The sequence below is a fragment of the Clarias gariepinus genome, chromosome 12 (genome assembly GCF_024256425.1).
Source record: "Clarias gariepinus isolate MV-2021 ecotype Netherlands chromosome 12, CGAR_prim_01v2, whole genome shotgun sequence".
Classification (NCBI taxonomy): Eukaryota; Metazoa; Chordata; class Actinopteri; order Siluriformes; family Clariidae; genus Clarias; species Clarias gariepinus.
The window spans coordinates 5,226,585-5,238,764 of NC_071111.1; the positions used below are offsets into that span (position 1 = coordinate 5,226,585).

The 12,180-nt window shown below is 43.6% G+C and overlaps 1 long non-coding RNA gene and 1 gene segment (V, D, J or C); one reads left to right on the forward strand and one right to left on the reverse strand.

The window, feature by feature from the left end:
• Positions 1 to 9,966: 9,966 nt before the first annotated feature.
• Positions 9,967 to 11,148, reverse strand: LOC128534606 (uncharacterized). The gene is made up of 2 exons (XR_008361500.1): positions 11,078 to 11,148; positions 9,967 to 10,403 (listed from the first exon to the last, which is right to left on the reverse strand). It is a non-coding gene; the product is annotated as an uncharacterized LOC128534606 (long non-coding RNA).
• A 175-nt stretch (positions 11,149 to 11,323) lies between these two features.
• LOC128534694 (Ig kappa chain V region K29-213-like) lies at positions 11,324 to 11,799 on the forward strand. The segment is given in 2 exon segments: positions 11,324 to 11,372; positions 11,471 to 11,799. Coding segments are annotated over 2 exon segments (378 nt in total).
• Positions 11,800 to 12,180: the final 381 nt, after the last annotated feature.

Below are 12,180 nucleotides of genomic sequence, written 5' to 3' on the forward strand. Positions count from 1 at the left end.
GCAGGTAATCTTAGGGCTCTAGGACAGCACAGGTTCTCCAAGATAGTGGTACATGCTGTTACAAGGCTAACGATGTACGCCTTCGTCAGTCAGAGGTTAGTAAGAATAACTTTATAGAGATGTTTAAATTAGCGAAGGCGATGTCCGATGGAGTAGTATGCTCTGGTCCCATCCCAATGAGACATGGTGACATAACTTACAGCAGATTATGGTCGCTGAACCGCTACCACCTGGATGTCCAGGTGGTGCTCCGAAAACAACGTGGGCTTCATTGATAATTGGAAGACCTTTGAGGGCAAAGCTGGCCTGTTAGGGCGGGACAGTGTCCATCCCACTCGGGAAGGTGCTGCTTTCATTTCTTGCAGTATAGCTCATAGTCTCAGAAAAGGCCTAGTTAATCGGTGACAATCCAGAGCCCAGGCCAGGGAGCAGACACACAGGCTAAACCAACCGTCTGCTAGCTGCATAGAGTCGTCACTCAGGGTTCACTGTATTGAGACTGTGTCTGTTCTCCGAGCTAAAAACAAATTTAGAAAGACTTAGAAAGTCTGTTTTAATAATTTAATTAACATAGATATTACAAACTAGGACTGTTAAATATTAGATCTCTTGCATCTAAAGCAGTTATTATTAACGAAACTATCACAGACCAGGAGTTTGATATATTATGTTTAACTGAAACCTGGATTAAACAGGACGAGTATGTAGCTCTAAATGAAGCTAGTCCTTCTGGATACAGCTACATACACCAGCCTCGGTTAACTGGTAGAGGAGGAGGCGTCGCAGTTATTTACGATAATCTGGCTATCGTACAAAAACACAGATTTAAATTTAATGCATTTGAAATTCTCTATAGTAACATAAAGTCAGCTCAGACGATTCCGCTAATCATAATTTACAGACCTCCAGGGCCGTACTCTGAATTTCTCTGTGAATTTGCAGATTTCCTTTCAAACCTTGTCGTTTCCGTAGACAAAGCGTTAATTGCTGGAGATTTTAATATTTATTTTGAGAATCCAGAAGACCCTCTGAGAACAGCATTTATGTCCATACTGGACTCAGTAGGAGTAAATCAGTGTGTAGTAGGACCCACTCATAAAGCAGGTCACACTTTGGACTTAATATTATCCTTCGGATTAAGTATAAGAAACATAATTACAATTCCACAGTCTGAAGTTATATCAGATCACTGTCTTGTCTCGATTAAAGTGTCTCATAGTAATAATGTACGCACAGCACCGCGCTACCGCCTTAAACGTACATTCACATCAAATACCACACAGAGCTTTATTGATAATCTTCCAGAGTTATCAACTTTGATTGGATCGCCATCTGATTCTACAGAACTTGATCAAGCGATCGAATATCTAGAGTCAACACTTCGTCATAGCTTAGATAATGTAGCTCCAGTTAAAAGAAAAATGATTAGAGATAAGAAACTTGCTCCTTGGTATAACGATCACACACGCACTCTAAAACAAACCGCTCGGAAATTAGAACGCAAATGGCGTCAAACTAAATTGTTAGTTTTCCAAATAGCATGGAAGGAGAGCATCCTGAAATATAGAAGAGCTCTTAGTGCTGCTAGGTCAATGTATCTCTCCACTCTTATAGAAAATAACAAAAATAATCCTAGATTTTTATTTAATACCATAGCTAAATTAACTAAAAACAAGACCACTGCAGAAATCTCCACAACAACAACATACAGTAGTGAGGATTTCATGAACTTTTTCAATAACAAAATCATAAATATTAGGCAAAAAAATTCAGGCTTTAAAACCAGACAATTTAAGTGATACAGATGATAAATTAATCACATCACATCAGAACCTAGAATAATTTACTCCCCTTGAAGCGAGTGAACTAATTTCACTCATCTCCTCTTCAAAATCGTCAACCTGTGAATTAGATCCTATACCGACACATTTTTTCAAGCAGATAGTTCCAGCAATAACAGAACCCCTGTTAAAAGTAATTAACTGTTCACTCAATTCAATTCAATTCAATTCACGTATGTGTATGAATCAAAATTATATGATTGTCCCTGATGAGCAAGCCTAGGACGACGGCGACAGTGGCAAGGAAAAACTCCCTGAGATGGTAATAGGAAGAAACCTTGAGAGGAACCAGACTCAACAGGGAACCCATCCTCATCTGGGTGAAAACAGATGGCAGGGATTGATGTGCATAATAATATGCGAGACTGGAAGTTAAGTATAAGAGGAGATGTGTAAGATTAAAGTCCAGTTTGTTCCTGGAGGCTCAGGTAGACTGTGAAAAATTCCAGTCCTGAACTATTAAGCGACTGAAGTCACAGGTCTTCAGAGAACAGCTGTCTGCATCAGTCGAGGACAGGACCACCTTCATGGAAAAGTGGAACCAACCCCAGTCACCACACGCATTCCAGGCAGACCACACGGGGGCATCCATGTGATGAGATCTCCAACCAGAAGCGGGACTCCAGGATGAGTTAGGTCCAGCGGGCAGAGGGGGTCTGGATCACTGGCAGCTCAGGAGCGACATGTATAGCTCGACAGAGAGATAGGTAGAGGAAAAAAGAGAGAGGGAGAGAGAGAGAGAGAGGAGAGAGCAGAAAAGGAGAGAGCAAAGAGATGGAGAAATAACAGTTAGGTATGGTCACAGTCGAACAACGTAAAAAGTGAATGTATATTTAGTGCAGAGTGCAAGCAGAGACTCCGGCAGGACTAACTATGACAGCATAACTAAAAAGGGAGAGCTAGAAGGAAACACAAACATGAGGGCTTCCTGACATGTAAAGCAAACAATCACCTCACCGTCAGCAAACCTAAGTGATCAATGAGAGTGAGGAAGACAGCATCCAAACATACCAGTTCACCATAATACTCTACGTCCATGAGTCCCCCAGATCTGCTCCTTTACCTAAGGCTATTTATAAAAATGCTTGGCTAAATAAATAGGTTTTTAGCCTGGACTTAAACACTGAGACTGTGTCTGAGTCCCGAACACTATTTGGAAGACTATTCCATAACTTTGGGGCTTTGTAAGAAAAAGCTCTGCCCCCTGCTGTAGTTTTAATAATACGCGGTACTGACAAGCAGCCTGCATCCTTTGATCGAAGTAGGCGTGGCGGATTGTAAGACACTAGCAGTTCACTCAGATACTGCGGCGCGAGACCATTTAATGCTTTATACGTCAAGAGTTAAAGCTACCCCCGAGGCCGGGGGTAGCTCAGTGGTTTAGGCATTGGACTACGGTTCGGAAGATCCCAGGTTCAAACCCCACAACCACCAAGTTGCCACTGTTGGGCCCTTGAGCAAGGCCCTTAACCCTCAACTGCTCAGATGTGTAATGAGATAAAAATGTAAGTCGCTCTGGATAAGAGCGTCTGCCAAAATGCCTAAATGTAAATGAGTAGTATTTTAAAATCGATGCGGAATTTCACAGGAAGCCAATGCAATGTAGATAAGATAGGGGTGATGTGCTTATATCTTCTGGTTCGAGTGAGGACTCTCGCTGCTGCATTCTGGACTAATTGAAGCTTGTTTAAGCACCTAGTTGAACAACCAGACAGTAAGGCGTTACAATAATCCAACCTAGACGTGATATAAGCATGAACTAATTTTTCTGCATCGTTTAGTGACAATATATTTCTTATCTTATCTTCACTCAGCAGTGGGTATGTTCCTAAATCCCTTAAATTAGCAGTTATTAAACCACTAATCAAAAAACCTGACCTTGACCCCTGTCAGCTTTCCAATTACAGGCCGATATCAAACCTCCCGTTTATCTCTAAAATTCTGGAAAAGGTAGTATCACAACAGCTATGTTCATATCTACATAGGTACATAAACTGTATCAGTCAGGATTTAGGCCTCATCACAACACAGAGACAGCACTCGTTAAAGTAGTAAATGACCTACTAGTGGCCTCTGATCAGGGTTGTGTCACTATACTTGTGTTACTCGACCTCAGTGCAGCTTTTGACACTATTGATCATGGTATTCTCCTTCACAGATTAGAAAATGTAGTAGGAATTAAGGGAACGGCCCTCTTATGGCTCAGATCCTATTTTACTGATCGTTATCAGTTTGTAGATTTAGATGGTGACCATTCCTCATGTTCTCAAGTTGAGTTTGGTGTTCCACAGGGTTCAGTTGTAGGCCCACTGCTTTTTTCCCTTTACATGCTTCCTCTAAGCAACATAATTCGTAAACATGGTATTAGTTTTCATTGTTATGCTGATGACAGACAAGTATACTTTTCAGCAAAACCAGATGAGAAAAACCAGCTTATCAAAGTTGAGCAATGTGTGCATCCAATAAGAGATTGGATGTTAATTAATTTCCTTCTGCTTAATCCTGATAATGTAGATAATATTACCAGGATAGCATTCTTTCACCTCAGAAATATTGCCAAGATAAAAAATATATTGTCACTAAACGATGCAGAAAAAGTAGTTCATGCTTTTATCACGTCTAGGTTGGATTATTGTAACGCCTTACTGTCTGGTTGTTCAACTAGGTGCTTAAACAAGCTTCAATTAGTCCAGAATGCAGCAGCGAGAGTCCTCACTCGAACCAGAAGATATGAGCACATCACCCCTATCTTATCCACATTGCACTGGCTTCCTGTGAAATTTCGCATCGATTTTAAAATACTACTCTTGACAGATAAAGCATTAAATGGTCTCGCGCCGCAGTATCTGAGTGAACTGCTAGTGTCTTACAATCCGCCACGCCTACTTCGATCAAAGGATGCAGGCTGCTTGTCAGTACCGCATATTATTAAAACTACAGCAGGGGGCAGAGCTTTTTCTTACAAAGCCCCAAAGTTATGGAATAGTCTTCCAAATAGTGTTTGGGACTCAGACACAGTCTCAGTGTTTAAGTCCAGGCTAAAAAACTATTTATTTAGCCAAGCATTTTTATAAATAGATTAGCCTTAGGTAAAGGAGCAGATCTGGGGGACTCATGGACGTAGAGTATTAGGTGAACTGCTATGTTTGGATGCTGTCTTCCCCACTCTCATTGATCATTCAGGTTTGTTGACGGTGAGGTGATTGGTTGCCTTACATCTCTGGAAGCCCTCATGTTTGTGTTTCCTTCTGGCTCTCCCTTTTTAGTTATGCTGTCATAGTTAGTCCTGCCGGAGTCTCTGCTTGCACTCTGCACTAAATATACATTCACTTTTTACATTGTTCGACTGTGACCATACCTAACTGTTATTTCTCCATCTCTTTGCTCTCTCCTTTTCTGCTCTCTCCTCTCTCTCTCTCTCCCTCTCTCCTTTTTCCTCTACCTATCTCTCTGTCGAGCTATACATGTCGCTCCTGAGCTGCCAGTGATCCAGACCCCCTCCACCCGCTGGAGCTCTCTAACTCATCCTGGAGTTCTGCTTCTGGTTGGAGATCTCATCACATGGATGCCCCGTGTGGTCTGCCTGGAATGCGTGTAGTGACTGGGGTTGGTTCCACTTTTCCATGAACGTGGTCCTGTCCTCGACTGATGCAGACAGCTGTTCTCTGAGGACCTGTCACTTCAGTCGCTCAATAGTTCAGGACTGGAATTTTTCACAGTCTACCTGAGCCTCCAGGAAATAATTTTGATTCGTACACATTCACATTTCATACAATCTTAATTCTTTTGATTGTGTAAAGCTGCTTTGTGATGATGTAAATCGTTAAAAGCGCTATACAAATAAAATTGAATTGAATTTAATTGAATTGAAAAACACAAATTTAACCTGCGTCCTATAAACACACACTCAATATCAGAAAGCAAAACCCAAGAAAGTGAGTACTCACGAATCGGTGGACGGACAGCCAAAACCGACATGGGCCAAACTCAATAACTGAGCGTTGAATCGTGGTTTGTTTACTCCTCTTATACTTCCTGGTTCGCGACCGCTTTACTTCCGGGTCCTAGTGCCGGTCGCCGATTGAGTGTGCATGACAGTACCCCCCTGTCAGTAGCCGGTCCTGGGTTGGAGGATACATGACGACGGTAGTCTCGGATTAATTCAGGGTCGAAAATAAACCGGCCCGGGACCCAAGACCGTTCCTCAGGGCCGTAGCCTTCCCAATCAACCAGGTACTGGGTGCCCCTGCCCCGAGGGCGCGAGTCGAGGATCCGGCGCACAGTGTAAGCGGGACCACCGTCGATGATCCGGGGAGGAGGAGCAGGGGGGGTGGGTGGTTTCATTAGAGAGGTGGTGAAGTGTTTTAGTTGGGAGGTGTGGGAAACTGGATAGATCCGGAGCGCCGCAGGTGACAGGATTTATCCAATGGGTGATGTGGTATGGGCCGAGGAACCTCGGAGATAGTTTGCGAGATTCTGTGTGAAGATGGAGATTCTTTGTGTAAAGCCATACCTTGTCACCTACGTGGAACAATCGTCCCGGAGGGTGTTGGCGGCGATGCTGGGCAACGTAGGTGGTATTGGCATGTTGAATGGCGAGGTTTGCTTGGTTCCACAACTGCCGACACCTACGGACCAACTGTTGGGCCGATGGTTCCTGATGGCTGAACATCGGAGGTTGGAAACCATAACATACCTTAAATGGGCTTAGGTTGATGGCCGAGCAGACGTGGAGATTGTGAGACAGGTCGGCCCATTTGAGGTAGCGGGCCCAGGAGCGCTGGCAATCCGAAACAAAACACCTCAGGTAGCACAGTTGTTGGTTGGTCCGTTCCGTCTGACCATTAGTCTGGGGGTGATAACCGGAGGACAGACTGCAGGTGGAATTGATCAGACGGCAGAAGGTCTTCCAGAACCAAGCGGTGAACTGGGGCCCCCTGTCCGAGATGATGTTCTTGGGGAACCCATGCAGGCGGACTACGTGTTCCAATATCAGCTCGGCGGTGTCCTTGGCTGATGGGAGTCCGGTGAGGGCCACCAGGTGTACGGCTTTGGAGAACCGGTCGACGATTGTTAAAAGGGTGTTCTTGGGTTGGGTTGGTTTAGGTCTTTGGCCTGGGCGCACACCGGGCACGCCGGGACGAACTCCTTAATGTCTCTCCTCATGGTGGGCCACCAGAACGCCCGTTTTACAAATTGTAGAGTTCGCCGGGTCCCAGGGTGCCCTGCGACGGGCGAGGAGTGGCCCCACTGGAGGACTTCGGGTATCAGACGCTGAGGTACATAGAGTCGTCCAGGCACCTGCCGGCCCGGCCTCCGCAGCCTGTGCCTGGCGAACCCTTGTTTCTATGTCCCAGTGGAGAGGTGCGTTGATCTGTGGTGACAGGCACAGGGTCCGCCCTGGGCGCCTCATCTTCTTGTTGCCCAGAGAGGGCGTCGGCCTTGGTGTTCTTGGACCCCGGGCGGTATGACAGATGGAAGTTGAAGTGCTCGAAAAACAATGCCCACCGTGCCTGTCGTGGATTAAGTTGTTTTAGATTCCGGATGGTGATGAGGTTCTGATGGTCTGTCCAGACCATGAACGGCTCACTAGCGCCCTGGAGCCAGTGACGCCATTCCTCCAAGGCTTACTTTATGGCCAACAGCTCGTGGTCCCCTACCCCGTATCGCTGCTGAATTTTGTTACCTGAATTTTGTCGACCTGAATTTGTAAGATTGAAAAATAATGTAGATTGTATTTTTAACACTTGAAAATATTTTTGAACTGCAATTTTTTTTATTGCAACATGTTTTTTTCAGTTCAAGTAATTCAACCTGCTATTTTGCTTTAAGGAATTTGGCACTAATATACTTCCATACCCGTGTGTCTCCCTATTGATTCCAGCCGTACCCGTATCACTTTGTCTGTTCACTGTTGTGTACCATTGTCGTGACTTGCACTAAAACTATGTGTTTATTTCTCCCCCAGGAATGGGCGGTATCTGCAGGCGAGGCGTTTTTGTGTGGAAGGCATTCCTCAAGGTCAAGGTTAGGCTGAAAGAATAGCAGCCCCTACTTCGTCCCAGAGCTTCGGACGAGACCTGTTTTGTTTGTTTTCTTTAACAAAGCCTGCCTGCAGACTCAGCCTGGTGAAGTGGCAAGCCATTTGGTTTCTCTGTTCTTTGTTTTTCTGTGTATTGCTCAGTATTATTTGGACTATTTTCATTAAACTAATTTTCATTCACCCTGCATCTGCGTTCCCTCTCTCCACATGGTAACCATGACAGATGAACAGACCTTTCTGAACGCAGGGACGCCCCTCCCTGAAGACGAACCCCCTTACCTGAATTACGTTCGAAGACAGCAGGGGCAGATTGACGGGCTGGCGAGAGTGGTCAACGACCTGGCGCGCAGCGTCCAGCACCTTGCTACAGATCAGGCGCCCTGTTCCTCTCCTCAGCAGCGCTCCGCACACTCATCTCCACTTGGTTTACGAATATCTAATATCACGCATGCGCTTCTTGTTTTGACGCCGAGCCAACGGTATTTCTCTCTCTCACGGTGCGGAATTGTGCGTAATCGTCTCCCCCGCTGGGTCTTAGTGCTCGTCCCTTACTGGCATAATCAACATTCGTGGACGCGTTTACTGTTTACTATAAAACTGTGACGGTGTGTGTGTGTAAAACATATTTAATTTTGTGTTTGTAAGCGCGTGTGTACAGCGCGCGTGTACTGTTTTTTATAACACACGTGTGTGCGCGAGTAAAGTGAAAGAAAATCTCAATACAGAGGAAAAAAAATATTTTTATTCCTCAGGCCATCGCTGTGTGTGTGCGTGCATAATTTGATACTGTGCCGGTTCACACACATTCTCTCTCTCTTGCCTTAATGTGTGTGTGTGTTTGTGTGTGTGAAGCACCCCCTCTCTGCTTCACAAACGCACAAACACGCACACACATTAGACGAGAGAGTGAGAGAGAGTGAGTGTGTGTGAACTGGCACAGTGCCAAATTACGCGTGCACACACTGCTTTCCACAGAAACTCTTCTTTGTCGCAAAGGTAAAGAGCTGGTTCATTTGTTTGTTTGATTTACGTTACAGCAGTGATTCCGTTACGTTACAGCAGTGATTCCTCACATGTGTGTCAGTAGCGATGTTCCTTGCTAATTTTTCCAGACAAAACAGTCTTTCCATTAATGTCTGTTTATGTTAGTGTGAAATTCAAATAAGACAGGTCTACTGTTTAAGATGAGAAGGGGGAGACAGGAGGGGCTAAAAGTAAGAGTCTCCTCTTATGTTCGCTTCACACACACACAAACACACATACACACAGACACACACACACACACACACACACACACACACACACACACACACACACAGATTTTGCGCATTTACTTGTACTTTTTTTTTAAGGTAAAATGCACAATAATTTGTTTTATTTTTACTTTATATTTTGTGTTAATAATTTTTATGTACTTATTTTTTTGGGCTGTGAAACAAATAATTTAAGTTTCCCATTATTTCTGATGGGAAAATTAAATTTGGTTTACGAGTGTTTTGGAATACGAGCCCGTTTCCCGGAAAGAGTTATGCTTGTAAGCCGAGATTCCACTGTACATATTCCTAAAAGACTAAATCACACATCCAGCATTAACCATTAATAGGAGGTGACAGCTGTCAATCAATCACCTCACACCCTTAACAGGACTAGCAGTGTGTGTGGTGTGTTATATGTGTGTTAAAGTTCTTATAGAGGTGGATTCAGTGATTCAGTAAAAAGGTACCACACTGGAATTATAACCTTTAATGTATCAGATATCAATAAAAGTCTGAGCTTTCAAACACGATAGAGATGAAGAAGAATAATAGTCTACATATTAATCCTGTCTTAAGGAGAGAGCAGTGAGGTGTAAGTGAGATTTACATGAACAGGACTGAATAGTTTCATTTCTCCCAGAATAGAACAGAAACTTCACCAGATGTTCAACTTCCTTTAGTCAAACTCACTGAAGCACAACACACAGCACTGAATCTACAGCTAAGCCCACTCTCTCATCACACTGATCATCACTATTAACTCCAATAAAAGAACAGACAACGTCCAAAACTCAGCTTTATTTCAGCAAGAGGAAGAGCAAACTACAGGAAGAGCAACAGGACAGTGAAGAGAGTAAAGACAGAAATGTCAGCATTGTGTAGAATTGAAACTCTATTGTAGATGATCATAAGCAGCTCTATGTTAAACTCTATCTTGGATCCACTAGTCTTCACACTGACTCTTTCTGAACGTGACTGGATGATTGACGTTGTTATGGGAGACCTTACAGCTGAACTCCTCCCCCTTTTCCCAGAGGTCTTTGCTGAGGGTCAGGGTGCTGCTGCGGCTGTAACGGCTGTTCTTCTCTTCTTCTGCGCTGGTCAGAACCCCGTTCTTCACCTCTGAGCCGTCCACTGTCCAGCTCACCAGCGCCCCCTGTGGAGAGTAGCCAGACAGCAGGCAGAGCAGCGAGGCCGATCCCTCAGACAGCTGCAGAGGGGACGGAGGGAGCAGAGACACGGAGGGCTTTACCACGACACCCGCTGGAGAGGAGAAACACACACACATTATAAACACATCATATACACGTCATTTACACACAATTATAAAATATGTTTATAACTTTGTGGAACTGACTGATCTTACAGAGTAATTAAGTCTAATAAAGTCTGACTTCATGACTGAGTTTCATTAAGGATTTTATTATTTAACATCAGTTTCAGTGCAGAGACAAAATACACATGTTCCACACTGTGATTTATCTAGGAAAATCATTTATCGTAACAAGTGTTATTACTTTATAGTTCAAACCTTCAGCATATTTAACTGCAGCAAATACAAATGTAGCTGATTACAGAAATATTCATTGTTTAACACAAACACACACAGCAGCTTTCATCTGGATTTTACATCAGCACACACTAACTATATTTATTAAATCTTTATTATAGAGTAACTGCAGAGTTATTGCATGTGGAATATATAGCAAGTGTGTAATTATTACATATTTAACATAAATAATTGGAGATTTGTTTAAGAAGATTTATATGGGATCTGTTCTGATACTGAAATGTATTCCTCATCAGAGCAGAATAATACACAATAAACATCAATTATACAGTAATAAACATATAATTTGTTTAGGTTCGGGTTGAATTATTCCCACAATTAGTAATTCTCTATATGGATTTAGTTTTAAAAAAGAAAACACACTTACTGTTGATGATGAGTTTGGAGCCTCCACCAAAAGTGACCCACAGTGATACATTCTAATGAAACCATCGTACAAAAACCTACATCGTACACACACACACACACACACACACACACACACACACACACACACACACACACACTTTGCATTAGCAGCCCATGCTTCAGTGCTCTGTGAGTGTTTATAGCCCTGTGACTTTAACACTTCATGACTGAGAGCTGCTGCTCAGCAACTTCACCCACAGCAACCATGACTTTGATCAGCGTCTTCATCTGCACACTGGCCCTCTGGACTCAAGGTGAGAGTTTAACATCAACTCACAGCCTCACACACTTCATTTCATACTAATTCTACAGCACTTTACAGCACAGAAACACAATCTATGTTTCTCTTCAGGATCCAGAGGTCAGGTGACTGTGACTCAGACTCCTTCAGTGCAAACTGTTGCTCCAGGAAACACCGTCACCATCAACTGTAGAACCAGCAGCAGTGTGTATAATAATAACTACCTCGCCTGGTACCTGCAGAAATCTGGAGAAGCTCCTAAACTTCTCATATACAGGGCCACTAGCTTAGAGTCAGGGATTCCAGCTCGTTTCAGTGGCAGTGGATCTGGTACTGACTTCACTCTGACCATCAGAGGAGTCCAGACTGAAGATGCAGGAGATTACTACTGTCAGAGTGCACATTATATCAGTAGTAACTGGGTGTACACACAGTGTTAGAGCGTGGTACAAAAACCTGGGTGAGTGAGAGAGCACAGAGAAGCACTGCTGCAGCTGGGAGCGACTGCAGGTGCTGAGGGGGAGGATGTGATACAGCACAATCACACACACTGTGGACGAGAGAAAACACACCACACTAACTCACTAATACACACAAAACAAATCGAGAAACAAATCAAAAAATTTATAAAAGCATTATCACAAACAATATCCAGTGTGCTGTGATGGCTGTGATGTTATCAAAGGCACGAGGGCTCAGCCAACGTACTGTAGAAATCACAGCCATGTTGGTATTGATCACAACAACATGACCTAGAGTCTGATATTGCTTAATTTATTAGAGGTTCATTATAGAGCTAAATGTTAAAGAAAATATAATTC